This window comes from Plectropomus leopardus, chromosome 6, assembly GCF_026936395.1.
Source record: "Plectropomus leopardus strain MGB_pleo_1.0 chromosome 6, ASM2693639v1, whole genome shotgun sequence".
Taxonomy (NCBI): domain Eukaryota; kingdom Metazoa; phylum Chordata; class Actinopteri; order Perciformes; family Serranidae; genus Plectropomus; species Plectropomus leopardus.
Window position 1 is genome coordinate 25,452,555 of NC_142181.1, and position 18,387 is coordinate 25,470,941.

The 18,387-nt window shown below is 38.5% G+C and overlaps 1 protein-coding gene across 1 annotated transcript in view; it reads right to left on the reverse strand.

The window, feature by feature from the left end:
- The window catches only part of pitpnm3 (PITPNM family member 3), a 116,848-nt gene that overhangs the window by 86,540 nt on the left and 11,921 nt on the right, over positions 1-18,387 (reverse strand). The window contains exon 3 of the mRNA XM_088079076.1: positions 4,833-4,928. Within this exon, the coding sequence (XP_087935202.1) occupies positions 4,833-4,928 (96 nt within the window). The remainder of the gene's footprint in view (positions 1-4,832; positions 4,929-18,387) is intronic.

An 18,387-nucleotide genomic window follows, 5' to 3' on the forward strand; every position in this document is an offset into this window, starting at 1 on the left:
AGACTTGGTTAAACACAATAACACACTGAACAGATCAGGCAAAATGTTAAGAAAAACATTCTTATTTCTTTGTCATACACTTAACAAAAATAACAATCTGTGCCTGTCAGTGGCAAAAACAAGCAATTTTAGTGGACATAAATTGATGGATATTTTAGAAAAAAATGTTATTCTAGAAAGAAAATATACACAAAACGTGGGAAAGGCCCAGGTTGAAAAGTCTCCCTTGAATGGGGATGAAAATCCTTCTCCATTTTCCTAAAATTGGGGGTCAGAGGCCCACACTTGAGGATGCACTTTCATCTTTTGAATACAGAGCTTTGTTATTCAACATTTCACAACATTCAACATTTCAGAAATATGCTGTACACTGAGACCAGCCAAGCACATTGATGTATCTCAAAAACATGACATGAAGAGCATCAGAATAGCTGCTTCATCACATCTCAAATTTCAGGATGCAGGATGAGCCCCTTGAGATACCTCATCTCATTTTCAAGAGGCCCCAAGCAAGATATTGCTTTTACAAAACAATCTAAACAAAAATTGTGCATGAAAAAGAAAACTGTTTTACAAAAATGTATATAAAAAAAACAATCCACATAAACAATAACAATAACAGCCGGGGCTCATCTGTTAAGCAGACAACAGAGCAAATCCCAGACAGCCTTCATACAGTTTTATGATTTCTCTGGGTCCACTGGGTTACAGTGTGGATGAAGGCATTCATCATAACCACATAAATAAAGCCCCCCACCCCCAAGATTCTTGTGACGGTTTGAGTGGTCAGCCTTTAATATGACAAACACTCCCTTCAGTTATTCTTCAGTGTAATTCCTTCAGTTTCTCCTTCTGCTTCTCTATAAAAGGCTGAAATTGCTTTCGGCTAAGAAAACAAATATCCAGCCTAGTAAAAATAAAAGCTATTGTACCAGACCAGCGGCATGCAACTAAGACTCACAGTCTTGCAGTTTGTCAGTGACTGTGGAGGGCCACAGTTTCAACAACCTCTTATGGCCCTGTTCTGGTTTCCCTCTTAAGGAATGCATCCTTCATACTGAGCATATGTTTATATTTGGAATAACTTGCTGTGTTTCTGCAGGACTGAACTCCTCTCCTGTGTTTAGACAATAAAGTCACAGCAAATATGAGGAAAAAGACAAGCTTCTAACACCTCCTCCTACCCTCTCTTGGTTTATTTTTTTAAAACTAGCTTTGTTGTTTTTCATCTTTCAGTGTTGCTGCTTGTTCAATGGAGCATCTTTGTTGAACAGCCATGCTTTCATGCAACTTGAAAGGGAAGTACAAGGGCTCTTTTACAACCAAAGACCTGAGAAACACCGGCCTGCCAGTGTAAGAGTCCCATGTGCATCAATGAGTGCTGGCAAAATGAGATGTGATATGTGTGGTCTCTGAAGAACACGCCAGCAAATATGAACTGATTAAAGGTTAAAAAAAAAACAGCCTGAAATGAAAGATGGGAACAAAACACTGAGAAGTATTTAAACCATGAGCATATAGGATTGCTGCATAATGCCTACAGCCTACTAAAGTAACAAATAAGTATGCCATTACCAGAAGACAAGTCACTCTTCAAGCAATATGTCTTCTCTCCATCACATAACTGTACCAATCATGACAGTTCCAGTATACTGCTGAAGTACCATTCAATGTAATATTTCTCTGTATTATTTTGGCTGCAGCAAGGACATAGCCTTTGTAAACTGGGCTACCACTTTACCAGGTGAGCTACTGGGTGTCCCTAACAAGTTTGGGACACACTAAACTAGGGCTACAGACTCTCACTGACGGCCTGACATTGACCAACAGCTGACTGCTGGCTTGGTGGCGTCAGAGCCATAACCCTCGGCAAAAAAGCAAATGAACATGTTTCCCAAAGTGTCAAACTTTTCCTTTTCAATTTTAAACGAAATAACATTAAATAACCCAGGCACACAACAAACATCTGATAATTTCTTTTTGTTTGACATTAAATGTACCAATGTGCAGTTTCTCCCTATATTTAATTAACAAGGGTTCTTTGTGCCCTCACACTCAGTAAAGATATTTCACATCTCAGTGTGGAATCTTGTGCTGCAGATGTGTGAGTGAGGAAGATGGGATACATCTGCTCACATACAACACATGCACATGTTATCTTGTCCCCTGGTGATCCCTCGACGCTGATAGGTGCCTCGACACCGGTCTCACAAAATGAATTTCGGGCAACGCACAGCTCTGCGACAGCTGTGATAAGGATAAATATTTCATGTATTCTGGGAGTCTCTGCAGTGAACGTGCCTTTTTTGGCAAACAGATTATGCAACAGGAAGGGAGTGAAGGGAAATCAAAATTATGGGAGGGAAGCGAATGAAAGATCAAGGCAGGAAGAGTGAAAAGAGACACACAAATGCAAGAGAGAATGACAACAGAAAATGAAAAACATATAAATCACATTTCCATACAGAAAACATGTGACTTTATGGAGGAGCAGTTAAATTTTGTATGGAAATGTGGAGAGGTGGAAATGGAGCGGAGCAGACATCTTGTAATCTATTCCCACTGAGCCTCACTTCAGCATTTTTTTAGGTGATATGAAGAAATGTTGGACACCAGACACTCTCAGCACACCTCTGGCTATTGACTGGCTTAATGTAAAACGAGAACATGTTATAATAATAACACATAATTGATTAGTATCTCTACCATCAAGTCTCTCAGGGGAAAAGCACTTGTAGAGGATAATTGGTACAATAAATATTCCACTTATTCCCTGATTAACTCCCTCTGGGACTGTGAAAAGGCTAGTCATCGAATATCTTCTCAAGTGTGTCTTTTTTCGGGTCAGTCTGACATCTTGAATACATTTACATGAACTTTAGCAGTAAAGTGGACAGTGATATCGGTTTAAAGCAATTAGAAAAAATGAAAGTGGATAAATGATCCATTTGCTAGCCCTTCTCTCTGGTTTGTTCTGAAATCAGACTCTCCTGACGTCTGATTTAACCCAGTTTATTCATAATAACAGCAATCACAGACCAATTTTTAATAATACCACACGACCACACCAGTACACACAGAAATTGCCAGAAAATTGTTGAGTAGCGTGTGATTTGTTCATTTAAATTGACCTACATTTCTTCCTCTTTAAAAAGAGACTAGCACCACTTTTTCACCACAGGGACTTAACAAGTTGTAATCTGAACTTTTTTGATGTTTTGGTACAAGGTTCTTCCTATTAGAGCTGAGACAATGAGTTAATTTCCTGCCCAGGGACTGCAGATGTAAACTAGCTAAGAGCTAAATCTGGCATGAATCATCTCTTCTCTTTTTGCAATTAATGTTTTGGTCCTTGTTTAAATAAAGACTATTGCCAAGTCATTAGCAAAGTGGCAGAAAAATAGTTGGAATATTCCCTATTAGCTCCTTTTCTTGGTCTTCGATTACAGTGATCTGAATATCTTTAGGTTTTCAAGTGCTGACTGGACAAAACAAGACATTTAAAGACCTTTTAAGAAACTGTGATGGGCATTTTTCATGATTTTCTGACATTTTATAGAACAAATGATTCATCAAGACAATGAATGGCGGATTACCCAGTAATGTCAATATTTTTTCTTTGTGCTGTTTGGTAGATGAGTGATGAAAAGCAGCTGTTGGCAGTGGCTACGTTTACATGCACACTGACATTCAACTATTATTCCCACTATGGAATATTGATTTGATACATGTAAACATTATATTCTGTTTGGATATGCAGAGTATTTTCCAATTAAATCATGTGGGATATGCCAGTAGTGGTATTATTTGGGTTTTAAGAGTACTCTTCTGACATGTATATAGCGCATTCTGAATATGCATCTCAGTTGGGGTTTTTACTGCAGTTTGTGACACACAGTATCTTGCGTGTTTACAGTCGGCTTTGTGTATTGAACACAAACCAACTCACCCAAAAGTTTGTGAGGCTGGGGTAGAGATGCACTCCTAAAAGAAAAGCCCACATTTCTGGTTCGAAGGAGAAAGACACCTACTTTACACATTATAAAAGACTGGAATATCAACAGGTTTTTGATATGTGCAAATATCACAATAATAACTTTTTCAAGAAGGTGATTGAAGGAATGAAGAGGGGGGCTGTGTCAGGACAGTCCAAAAAGCTCACCAGTGTTGGAAAACATTGAAAGTATTCTAATTTGATGCAGAGAAGCAAAATGGCACAAGCAGCTCCAGACGTTTTATTTTTGCATATTTTGACATAAAATAAACAACATGTTGGGGGCAGGTTAATCAGAGTATGCACGGCTGCATGCATGGTTGCATGGTATTATTATTAGAATATTCATTTTCTTTAGCCATGTTAACACAAAAAAACGGCATGTAAAAAAAGTCATTGTGTTGGTGCTAATAGTGTAAAAGATTTAGTTTGGCGACATTTCTGCCAGACGCACATAACAAAGTTTTTGTTTCTAGTCACTGCCTGCCGCTCATTATGGTTGTTTTTTGTTTTTGTATTGGTTTTTCCAGGTTTTAACAGATGCAGCAGTAAAATATTGATTACTGGTGGGTTTGTCTTAGTCAGTGAGCAGCGTCAAAATGAAGTACTTGTAAATAGAAGCAGAACTCATTAAAATGACGTCATGTTACATTTCATTCAGTTTCTGTAGAGCAAAAAAGCTGTTGAAGTCGAAAGCATGCACACTCAGTGGAAAATGGTGTGTTTAACACTTTCACACTTAAGTTTGGACCATTTCTAAGACGAGCACTCTTTGGAGAGACAGGAAACCTACAAGTTGAGGACAGGATAAATTGAGGAAATAAAATGTAATACTAACCTCTGGCATCAAAGAACTCTTCATCTGAGCTGTCAACTGATTCCTGTGCAATATTCTGCAGACACCAATGAGTGGCGCTGTGCTTTCGCGATGATCCTGTGGGTCAGAATAAGAAAATCTGCTTTTAGACTGGAAGGATGACAGGCAGGGTCGTGCCATTAATCACAGAACTTGAAGACAGAGAAATCCGGTGTATTTATGTAATTTCTTTCTTTTTGCCTTTTCAGCTGATAGCTCTAACAATTCAGAGCGAACAGCAAAGCGTAAATGCCCCAGGTGGGAATTGATGGCCTTTCGAGTGCCACAGCAGGCGAAAAGACCTAAATGGACTTTCCTTTGAGCAGCGTCATCGCAGACAAGTGTCTCAGTAAGGAAGCCAGGCAGTGTTTTTATGACCTTCTGATACAAGAGCAGGGATGAGAGGGGATTTAGAGCACTTTCCATTTGTTGACAATATTCACTCTCAAGTACCCAGATATAAAACCATAGCAAACAGCACAGTAGAGCAAATGATTTCTTCAAAATCTTTGAAGCAGAAAGTGTCTGTAACACAGTTGAGAGAAAATGACAAAACACAAAGCCCTCTCTGTTGAGGTTCATATTAATGAATTAAATAAAGCAGTTATACTGTAGTTTAATACAGGATTAACAAGGACAATTCTGCTGAGCTATGTCAGGGTTAAATTTTGGTTCATTTAAAGTTAACAATAGGCTAAAAAGCAATGTTTTTCCCTTTTAAGGCAATTCATTTTTAGTGTCATTGAGTTTCCTGGATGTTTTCTTACTCTTTAGTGATTCCTCCTTTCAGCATCGCTGCACTTTGATGATGTAATGCACCAGGGTCAAATGTTAATGCTTCTTTTCCCATAGCCTGTGTACATTGCATCCCTCCCAACTTTACAGGGAAGACATAATGTGGCCACATCTAATTCATCAAATGTTTCATTATGAAAGCATTCATAGAAGACTCATGAATATGGTGAAATATGATATATTACACCTATTATATAAATCATGGGAATTAGCACATTTAATAAAAAGACTCAAATGCCAAATCCACTAAACATACCTATTTGCAAATAGATACAAGATACTTCAAGTAGCTATTCATTCTGATGCACACTGTACATCTGTGTGCATGCAACAGAGAGCCTGTTTGTTGATTACTTTGCATGTATAATTTTTTTTCTCCTGGGATATTGAAAAGTTTCCACCTCTCTCTTTTATAATTCACACAGTGTCCAATCTTTACATGGTTTCTTTTTTTCTTCAGGACTATAAGGTGGCTTAACATAATTATGCAGATTACACCCAGATCTATCTAGCATTCTTGCAAAATGACTGTTTCCCTATAAACTAGCTTTGTCTGTTCCTTAAGAAAGTAAACGATTGGATGAAAAACAATTTCCTTCAGTCAAAAAAAGTCAAGAAAAGAACAAGAAATAATTATCTTCAGCAATAAAAAGGTAGGCACGTGCTTAGTACTTATTTTGATTCTAGATGACTAAAAAAACAGCACCCATGTCAAGAACCTTTGTGTAATCATTGATGAAGATTTAAATTTCAGTGGCCACATTGAAGCTGATCAATCCGGCATTTCAAAAACGTGGCTAAAATGAGAAACATTGTGCCCAAGCAAGATTTTTAAAAGCTTATTCATGCGAAAGATACAACTCATTCAAAACGCTGCTGCCAGAATACTGACAAACACCAAGAAAAGAAAACACATTTCTCCAATTCTTACATGCTCACACTGACTGAAAGTTAAATACAGAACTGAATTCAAGTCTGTTCTTATTGTTAAGAACAGACTAAGTTACTCAACAGCCTGGGCCCAAAGTATATTGCAGCTGTGTTTGCTGAGTACAAGCCAGGTGGGTCTCTCAGATCTGCAGGGACTAGACCGATAATGATGCCCAGAGTTCAGTCCAAATGTGGTGAAAATGCTTTTAGCCATTATGCTGCCCACTGCTGGAATCAGCTCCCTTTAGAATGAAGATATGCCTTAACTCTAGCCATATTTAGCTAACTTACATAACCCCAAAGTTACTTTTTAGTTGAAAAGTAGTTACGTAGTATGTAGTAGTTAGAAGGGATGTTGATTGATTCATGTCAAACTCTTGACATTTAAGTGCATAAAGTTTTACAATATCGTGTTAAAAAGTCAAGAAAAGAAAAAGAAATAATTATTTTTAGCAATAAAAAGGTAGGCATGTGCTTAGTACTTATTTTGATTCTAGATGACTAAAAAAACAGCACCCATGTCAAGAACTTTTGTGTAATCATTGACGAAGATTTAAATTTCAGTGGTCACATTGAAGCTGATCAATCCGGCATTTCAAAAACGTGGCTAAAATGAGAAACATTGTGCCCAAGCATGATTTTTAAAAGCTTATTCATGCGAAAGATACAACTCGCATGGTGACTGCCCTGAAAAGGTTAGAACGTGCCTATTGTGACTGAATTGGTAGCAGGAACCTGCTTTTATCATCAATCGAGCCCTCAGTTCCCGTCCTGTCAACACCCCTTCACCACCCTCTCGCCAACTGAATGTGTGTGCAGGATGGACGAGAGTGCTGTGGATCGAGAGACAGCATGGGTGACCCCCCTACCAGTTTTGCCTATTTTTGAAACTTTTTTCACATTACTGGGAGAAGGCACTCAAGCTACTTTAATTCTGTTTTCTTTTCCATTACTTTTTTTAAATCAGTGTGTATGGTACTTTTATTTATTCTATGATTTTTTTTTAAAAAAGTGTCTGCACTTTGATTAGACCTGCATGGGCTTTTACGTATCTTATTTTATTCTCATATTTTTTCTTTTTTTTTTTTTTAATTTCCTGCCTGTAAATCACTTTGAATAACCTTTGAGTATGATAAGGTGCTATATAAATAAACTTGCCTTGCCTATACCACCCAGCTCCATCTCCAGCTCAACTCCTGAACGATTTTCCTGATATGACAGTACAACACTAGTGAAGCTTGTGATCTGCTGCAGCTGCTTAACTACATCAATTTATGACATTTGTTTGTATATTTCTCACACATCCTGACCATGTTAGAACTCCAAGATGGGGGAGAAACATGTAAAATTACTGTGTAAAAATCCTCTATGTAATTTTGCATTGCTGTCAGGAGAGAATACTAACAGCAGTGACATCCTCCACTTGCTGTATAATTTAGGCTGATATGTTGTTAATATGTCATTTTCAGATTAAGAAAAAAAAATGCAGCAGCTTTCTAAGTAGTTAAATCCTGGGCATTAATAGTTAAAATGCCAAACTGGTTATAAGCTGAAGCTCTCTCTTAAACCTTTGACTTAAGCGGAAACTCTGCCCTTCTGCAAACCATTCTCCAGGATCCCTGAACCTCCACAGAGCCTTTAACCCTGTCATCTTAGCCAATACTGGACGATGAGTTTGGGGCCACAGGCGAAGATTAATTCAGTGAGCATTTATTGTGTATAAACAGCAGCAGTGCTGAACAGCCAAAGTAGCATTTTCCCTGTACCTTAAACACCTGTTTCTTGTCTCCAGCTAAACTGCCATGCACACACGCGCCAATTTTGCCTAATTACACTCTCTGCTCTCACAGTAAAATAAAATATTATGTCACAAAACATCAAGATAATTACTGTTTTCCAGAAAGCATTTACCTCCCACTTAAACAAAATGGCAGCAGAAGCTAAATCTATACATCTGAATTCCTGGAAAATCTCTTGACGAGGACATAGGTACAGTAACCACCACAGATTAGAACCTCGCATTATTCTATGCTGTTGCAAGTGTTAGAGGGATCTCTAATAATAGACAGCTGTCTGCCTGTGGTACTTACCCAACTGCTCATTGCATGCTTTCAAGTGAGGATGTTAATACAAACTCAGCATGAAGTGCCACATGAGAGTTTAGATGAGGAACCAAATGCAGAACAAAAAGGGCAGACGTGTACAAACGAAAAGTGAGCATTAAAACTGATGAAAATGTCCAGAAAACAAGAAGGTGACCAAAACACAAATTACTAATAAAACACAAATCAAAAACTAAATAGAAACAAACCAGGAACACACGGGGAGAATGAGGAGGAACTCAGGAGTGGAGAAAACAGCAAACACGGTGGAGACAATGGGGAGGATGATCTGACAAGGAACAAAGAAAGAAACACAGGGAAACCTATCAGGAGAACGGCACACAGCTGAGGTAGGTGGACACAGGTAAAAGGAAGGAAACACAGGGATTGGCTTATAATCTAAGGTGTGGCAGGCAACACAAGGGTGGAGAAAACAAGACTAAAACAGAACAGGTTGGCACAGCAGCGACGAGAAACAAGACTGATAAAAGACAGGTGTGATTAAAAAAAAACAGGAGGGAAACAGATGATGGCAGGGAGAACTGAGGACACAGGAAAATAATAAAGGGAAGTGAGAACAAGGAAGGACAATAAGTGAGGGACAGGTAAACTTAATCAGGGAAACAAAAAGACAGGAAATCACACAAAGACAAGCTGTAAAACCAGACATGACACAGAATGAGTGATACTACAAAATAAAACAATAAACAGAACATGAGTAACAAGAAAACATAAAAGAAAACCCCACAACAAAGTCCACAATATAACACAAAGCCTAGGATCAAGACATGAAGTACACAATGAGGAAATGTTAGTCTACACACAGCATTCAGGACCATGAGCACAGTGGATGTGCTAATCAGGCTCTCTTTAAAAAACATTATGCTACCTGTAACCCGACACAATAATTTAGAATAAAATGACAATTGTCTGAAAGTAACGTTAATTGTTACAACCATAGGCAGTATAGTTAGCTGGACATCCTAATGTTTGCAAAAACCAAAACCCAAATTTCTACCTGCTGTTCAGCATCAGATCTATCACTCCTCTGTGCTTTCTACTTGACTTTCTGATGATTTGAGAAAGTCATCCTAAGAAGGCATAGCCTGCAGCAGTGTTGTCAGATGGGGAAAGCTAAACTACCATACCAGAGGCTAAAAGTTACCATACTTTGGGAAAAATGACCCTATGAAAGTCATAATCACAACCCGTATGATCTGAACTGCTTCCACACTGTGACCCAACGAACAAGGGAACATGAGATTTCCACCGACTACTTCCACTTTAACCCTCTACGACCTCAATGGAGATAAAATGAATTAAACATGGGGCTCCTTCAGAGTTGTTAAATGTTATCGGACAGAGGTGGTGGCACTCAAAAAATGCATCTGCTGATTTACAGATGTCTCCCTCACAATGTACATCAATAGGAAAAAGTCTGCTTGGGCTACACGTCATCACGCGACAGTGTAATACACTGTATGGCCACTACAAAAATTGGCTTCAAAGCCCAGTGCATTTCCTGGTGACCTGATCTACCCAAATCATTTTCTTTTCAAAACAAGTTTGCGCAGTTATGATGCATGGAAGATAGGAATGTAACGATGCATCGTGAAGCAGTTAAAAATCGGTAACAAATATGAGCAATTCAAATTGGTCAAATGAAAAATGAATCATGATACTTTTTTGAACAGCAGAGGGCATAATCTGCTTTTGACTTCGCTTGCTCGACGTGCCACGTCACTACGTGTTAAACATCCTACGTCATGTCCAAGACTAGAGACAACTCCCCAACATAAATGACACAAAGCAAAGACTCCACAACAAGCGATATTAAGTCAGAAAGCAATAGAGGAGAGAAGATAACAGTAAAGACAAAATGTTGTGAATATTGTGAATATTGCAAGAGGGTGTTGAACTACATAAATATTACAACTAACATGAAGCAGCATGAGAGCCGGCATCAAAGAGAGGAGCTCCGGTCAGCCCCGCCTACACATGTTCCTCCTTAACAACGACTACACGGCCAAACCACACTGTCAATCGCATTTACAACCCCACTTGCCCAAAAGAGTACAAGAGCCAAAGACAGTGCCCAACTTATCACCCACAAGTGAAAAATGGCCAACCTCTTAAAACTCGCCTTCTCTGCTTTCCCCTCTAGCAAAACCAAACCTTTCCACAACAGCCACCTCTGTCCCACATGTGAAAGGTTTTTTTTTTTTTTTAACAGCAGGGGACATTGTGAATGTCCAGAAATACATTCATTGCATAGTTTGTGTTTTGCATTTATACCCTACCTCAGAAATAATAAGGGATTCTTTAAATTGATATAGAAAAGAAGAGAAAATGCAGTATTTTGTATAATTTTTGTTTGAAATAATTAATAGAATAATTTCCAGTTATAATTTTCTTTCATCTCATTTTGTATTTTTTTTTAAAAATTGCAAGAAAATCGTATTGTGAACCAAGTATCATGACTCGTATCGAATGGTGAGTTGAGTGAATCGTTAACAGCTGACACCGAAAATGATTTTCTGAAAAGAGGTCAACTTAGAAGAGATGCATAAACACAGCCATAGAATATATATTTTGCTATCCTAATCATGCAGGAAATGGCTTCAGCTTAAAAAGGGCAGACTTAAATCAACTACTAAATTTAAGCATCAGAAAATGGTCAAACTATTGTGCATTATAGCACTTTTGGTATTATTGAGTGTATATTGTACAGAGAGCAAAATCATACGCATATAGTAGCTATTGTATATCTGGCAGTGCTGACAGGCAAAGGTGTTCCTTTGTGCCACCGCGCTGAGAGCTTCTGTGTGCAAAGAGGGTAAACGCCATATAGGGAAGATGGGGTGCACAGCATGAGCAAAGGAAAGGAACTACTTTGAAAAATAAAATCACTCGTGGGTCAGCCATCCAAAGCCAGCTGCTGTCCTAAACAACTGCCTGTCGCCGCTCTCGCTTATTGATTTCTTGGGTGGATACACTGTCAGTCCCCTTATGAGGCCTCCAAGTAATCGTAAAGTGCAGTTTTTATCTAATTCAACAACTGCAGGAACAGTGTGCTGATGCACTCAGTTTACTCCTGAAGCTGTACTTGCACTTTAAATGTCTTAGAAGGTTTAAGAAATCTATCTGGCCAATTGCTTGTCTGACTGAAGCCTCACACTGGAGCGCCTATCACCAAGCCACGCCTTCCCCACTGGGTAATGGAAATGATCGCTGAAGCTCCCTGCAGGGCATTACAGTACACTATACCTCCATAGATACTGAGTGAATGCTTGAAAGAACTACAGATTATGATCACAGGAACAGCAGAGATCTGAGCATTCCTGCTTGAAGCCAGGAATAAGGAAGATTTTGTCAGCAGTGAGAAGATGCCCTCCCACACACACACACACACACACACACACACACACACACACACACACACACACACACACAAAGATTTTTCCCATTTAGCCAGTCACTGCAAGTTGCCATGTTGATTCAGTTGGTGAGAGGAGTCCTCCTTCATGTATACATCTCACTCCTTATTCGAACAAGGCTAATGGCTGTTTCACTAGACAACAGAGTGGAAATCAGTAATTGGATTGTTGTTCAAAGTAAATGACGCGTGATTGGTTTAGCAATAAACTTGGTGTTTAATAATTAACAACACCAACAAAATAAAACCTCTGTGTAAAAACGCTGCACCAGATGAGTGAAGTGCTTGTTTTAAGATAAACTGAAAGAAATTTCACCATTAATAAATATTTCAGATGGTCACACTTACAATATTATCATGTCAAAACACTATGTGTTTGTTAACTCTGGATATGTAGACTTATATTTCATGCCAGTGCATAGGAGTGCTAACATGCTGATGTTAAGCAGGTTCACTGTTTGTCATGCTGACCATCTTGGTTTTTTGTGTTAGCACATACTAACATTTGCTACTAAACACAAAGTCTTTGTCACATTAGAAATTGAATGCAGCTACAGGAATGAGCATTTTCCTTTGTGATCCTTTATGATATTGCCACATTTTACTGCGATGACACTCAAGCTTATAAAAAGAATAATCTGTACTGGTTACTTGTTTCATCGTATTCGGCTTAACCTGCGATACCGTAAGGAAAAAAGTCAGGGGATCACTAAAGTGTGTAGAATAAGGACTATGAATGTTTGTAAGAAGTTTAACTGCAATCCCATCTGTCCAATAAATGTTCAGTATTTAAGTCTTGTGAGTTTGACTGATTCTAATCTGACTGAAAACTGGTTCTACAATTTGCATGCTGTTTGTTTTTTTTTATATACAATGTCCAGTCTGATGGAAGAAATCAAGTAATACATCCAGACATGGTCATTTAGCACAATATTCCTCAAACATGATTACGATTACGTTGAAAATTGGACTTTGGCTGATCTGAGGCAAACATATTTGTTGGCTTTTTCATGCACTTTGATATAATTACACACCAAGACAGATAACAGGGAGCTTTCCCACTCAGAACAAGCATTTGTGTGGTCATGTTTCACACCCTTTTGGCCATAATTGAGTGACAAAACAAAAAAAAAAAAACCATGAAAGACGAAATTTCTAGTGAGGACAATGTGCCATGGAAATGTTTTGTGCTGCATTTATTGGTTAATTTTGGTTAAACATAGAGTTAGCAAAATATCAATGAGGGTACCAAACTGCAATTTATAAATTAAATGTCCTAGTCCTTCTCAGTAATTAGACATGCTTAAATTCAGTTTCACAGAGTTCAACAGGTACAGAGTCCAGCACTTCACTCAGCTCTGTTAAAAAAAGAAAATCTGTGTGCAAGTATCTAAAAAGCTTCACCTCAGAGCAAGACAACACAAGGTTGCTTGTGATTCATCTCATCCTTCTTTCACCTCTTTCTTTCTGTTATCCACTTCCAGCAGTGTTTACAGAGGCCCTCAGCCGGGTGAAACAGTGGGCTGACAGCATCCATTACTGGAGAAGCTCCATCGCAATCTGGGGTTGTACCCCCTCTATCTGTCTTTCGCATACAGGTTTGAATCACACACACACACACACACACACACACACACACACACACACACACACACACACACACACACACTGCAGTGCTCCTCACATGTGAAGAGGAGTGCTGAGATTTTAATTTGCAACAGGGTGCGGCTGGGACAAATATCTGACTTTTAATATACGTAAGTGTAGAGTGGATGGCTTACTCGTCAGATTTTTGGGTGTCTCCTACAGTAGCCTGTGAGCATAGTCCAGGAAAATGCATCTCGGTTAAAAGGTGTACGTTGGGAAAAGAGCCTTTTGGCCATATAATGTACGTAGATTTCTTATTAATTGAAAGGAGCAGTGATTTAGTGGCATTTAGGATAAGGAGGATGAGGATTACAGATTGCAACCAACTGAAACTTCTCCGATGTGCCAATCTGACCTCCCCATTGGGATTCCTTCAATTCATTGTTCAGGGAATTTTTACCAGGAGCCATAATACCTGCAAAATCGTTGTCCTTTCCAAAACATGGACCCATAGTTCAAAGCAGTAAAAACAACGACTGAAGCCTTTTCACGTTTAAAAAAAATATGTGTTTTTCCGGACACTGTTTGAGTGGCTGATGCAAATGGCCCTGCCTGAATTGTGTGTTTGCATTGTCTCTTCTGGGCTACTGTAGAAACATAGCTGTTCAACATGGAAGACTCCATGGACACTCCCTATGGAGATACACGCTGCTTATTCTAAAATAACAAAAACACTATGATTCTTACTTTTAGGTGATGATACATGGAAGAAAATATACTTATTATGTCATACTAACCAAAAATTTAAATGCAAGACTTTTGTATTTGCCTCCATTTTTCACAGGTCTAAGTTAAAGATCAAAAATTTTTTCTTGCGCTCAGTAGTTAGTCTCTCAAGGTTTGGTCACAAATTAGTTAAAATCCTTGTTAGAGCACTAAATGTTCATTTCACTACCATGAGACTCCTCCAATGTTGTTTACATTAATTTGGCAGTAAATCAGCCTGTACCTGCACCAGCGCAGGACCACCAAATCCATCATCTTCACCTACAGACCAGTCACCTGAACACCTGATGCTACAAGTGGTCGACACAACAGAAGAAAACTGCCAGAAACCGCCTCAGGGAAGCACATCTATATGCTCATCATCCTCACCATTGAACAAAACAAAATGAGAAAATTTCATACATAAAACAACAGGCATTAAAAATGCATTTTCAATGATGTGTTCAGTATTATAATTTCTTAGCCCAGATCCACCATCCAACCACACCAAGGTCTTGACCCGACAGCAGTTCATCATTGCAACTAACTTGCATGGTTGGGAGGCCACTTAGATGTATTGCGAAATTTACAAAAAATACATCAAAATGATAATTTTGGAATCTTCACACTTGTGTGCTAATGATGCTGTTAAATCAACATCTTCATATGCCACACCCGTCAAGTGGATGGATTGTCCTAGAGAAGGATGAGTGGTCACTAACATTATTTTTAACAAATTTTAGACTTGTAGAAAAGATTTCCGCACACTAACATGTATGCAGTGTTTCACTTTATTCTTGAGCTTCTTGTCAAACCTTCATCCCAGTCTAATCATTGGCAGTATGCAACACACCTGTGTACAACTCTGTTGGTAGAGGTTCCACCTCCTGGGAATTGTAGTTTTTCGATACTGAATGGAGTGAGTACAGACTGACAGTCAGGAACACGGCGCTTCAACCACCAGGGTTGTACACAGGTGTGTTGCATATTGCTTATGATTAGACTGGGATTGGTTACTTTCACCTGCCTGTCCACTGATCATTCATGTATATCTGATGAAGGTCTGATAGTCTGAAAGCTCAGTATAAAGTGAAACACTGCATAGATGTAAGTATGTGGAAATCTTTTTTCAACAAGTTTGGACCTTTTTTTAGTTCTTACCGAGAGCTGTTCCTCTACCGAGCCTTCTTCTGGCTAATGTCCAGTCACAGGAGAATAAAATGGATGAGATGTGATTGAGGCTCACTCAGCAACGGGAAATCAGAGACCGCTCTACGCACATCTTCACAGAGACATGGATAACCCCTAACATCCAAGATCAAGCTGTTGCACTGGATGGGCGGACCGTCTTGGGAGCCATAAGGACACAAGACTCCTTAAAAAATGCACTGCAGGAACTGAACAATGCCATCAGCTGCAACATGACCAAGCAACCAGATGAAATCTTTATAGTAGCTGCTGATGTTAATCAATTGATCCTTCAACTCCAAAGATGTAGCAGGGTTAAGGACAAATGTAATTTTGTTTTTTAAACTTTGTTTAAAAAATGACCAATAAATCTACCTTCTACCTTTCCAGCACATTGCCAAGACTGAGCTGGGTAGAGTGGTGTTCATTCTGCAAAAGTAAACGTGACTAAAATCTGATAGAAATATATCTATTGTGTGCACAAAATAGTCTTAGATCTTTAACTTTTACTTAAAAATGAGAGCAAAACAAGCGTATTGGGCTTAAAATTTTCAGTATATATTCATTTTCTGGCAATATTCCCTTAACTCCTACACAGTGGACCTTTAAAGGTCTAAAGTCAGCATACATTCAGGACTCACCAGGTGTAGTTCAGAGTGGGAACCCCAGCATTTCGTTCAAATATTTGACTGTTGGCGCAGAGGCATTTTGATTTGCTTAAAGGCAACGGTGCTGAATTAGGTTAGAAAGAAACAGCGAAAAAATCTTGTGCCTTTCTCAAACTTCACCGGTCTAGTATTACAAACCAATGCAGGGAGGCGCTGCACAGCTAATGTTGGAACGATCCATACTTTATCTATGCATCACTTCTCGGGCAATGGAGAAAAGTGTTCTACCACATATTTTATTTTCATTAGATAAGATGTTGAAAGGGTCCAGAGTAGTCTTTTGCACTTTTCCGATTAATTTCCAGCTGTACTAGTGGTGATGATATGCTGCAGACAGGGCTGTATTTATTGATGAAAAAGCTAAATCAAGTTATCTTTTTTCCAAGTGAATATTATCATCTCTAATCCTGCATGACTCATACAATATTCACAATGGGAGAAAATCTTCCTCTCTGACTCAGGTTATTCTCCTGAAATAAACCCTATAATTTATTCATCCTTATGGTATTTCCCATTGATTCTCAGTGTAATTTGCACACGAATAGATACATATGATTTATGTGAAATTCAACACAGACATGTTCACCTGTAGGGCGGCAATAAAAAGGGAAATCTTTCTATCGGAAGGCAGCTGTTGAAGACACGGTGAAGTTATGGATTCAGGTTGGTAACTCTGGGAGACAAGCAAGAAATAGCTTGACTGCAGCTCCTGAAAGATTTATAATTGAACTCATTCATCTTTCTATCTTCCTTATTGCATATATTTGCTTCAGCTACTCTGACAGAAATCATACAATAATATCCAACCTTGGACTGCACAGCTGCCTCCAGCTGTTCAAAAGAGTGTGTTTTAAGAGGATATCTAAAGGTGTAAGGTTTCGAGAGGGGCCGCTGGTTCACTTATACTCAGCCTAATCATCTGGGGTTCATTATGCAGCTGGCGTTTATTGCAGCTGAATTTATTTTGCAGGTGGCTTTCACAGAAGGGTATAATTTCCACAAATCTCAGAGGGTACATGCATTTTTTCATCATTGTGCTTGTATCTCAATGAGACATAAATATAGTTACAGTGAAGTGTGGTTATTTGTAAGACAAAATGGAATATAAATACTCTGGAGTGGAAATATTAAAGTCAAGTACAACTATCTAAAAATGTACTAAGGAACACTATACCCTACAACATAGGGATCTCTGCATCTCTCCATTACTCCACTAATATCAGTTAATGAGTATCTGTTTTCATTGCACTTTGTCACATTGTGCTTTCATTGATAAATCAACTTTGCCATGGATGTTCAAGACAATCTGTTGATAGCCTGAGCAAAAGTCCTTATTTTAGTGGCAGGCTTTTTTTTTTATCAGTATCCTGAATATGCAGAAATGAAAACAGCCACACAAAAAAATCACTGTGGAAACAAAAGAATGAATAAGAAACCAAATGTTGCCAAAGCTAAGATTTTGTTCATGTAACATAAACTATGCAGGGTTCAACAGGTCAAGCATGAATTGCAAAATGTGCAGATTGAAAATTGTCAACGGAGAAGCAACAACTATTAACAAACTTGCTTTAACAAATAAATATGAAAAGCATTGCTGGTTTTTGTGAATTTAATATATTACTCTGTTATTAAAATGGCATTACATTTGGTAAACAGCGCATTATGGCTTAGAACTCAAGACTGAAAAGTTTAGGACCTGTGACTTAACTGTCTTAATTTAGAACTTGACTCAAGGCTTGAGTGAAACAACTTGAGACTTACTTATGACTCGCAAAAACAATAACTTGGAGCCACTTCTGTCTTTATGTAATATTACATGTATTTGGCTTACCATGAAATATAATACAGAACAATGTCAATCAATGATTGCCAAGGGATAGCCTTCGTGGTTGGCCAATGTTGACTTTCTCACCAGTTCATGGCTGTTTTTCTATTATTTTGTTTATCCACACCAGACTCATTAATAGCATTCTCTCCACTCTAAATAAACTGGAAAGGACAGGTAAAAGCACCAGAATTAAGGCATGACAGCATGACTCTAGACCAATAGATTCATGTCAGCTAAA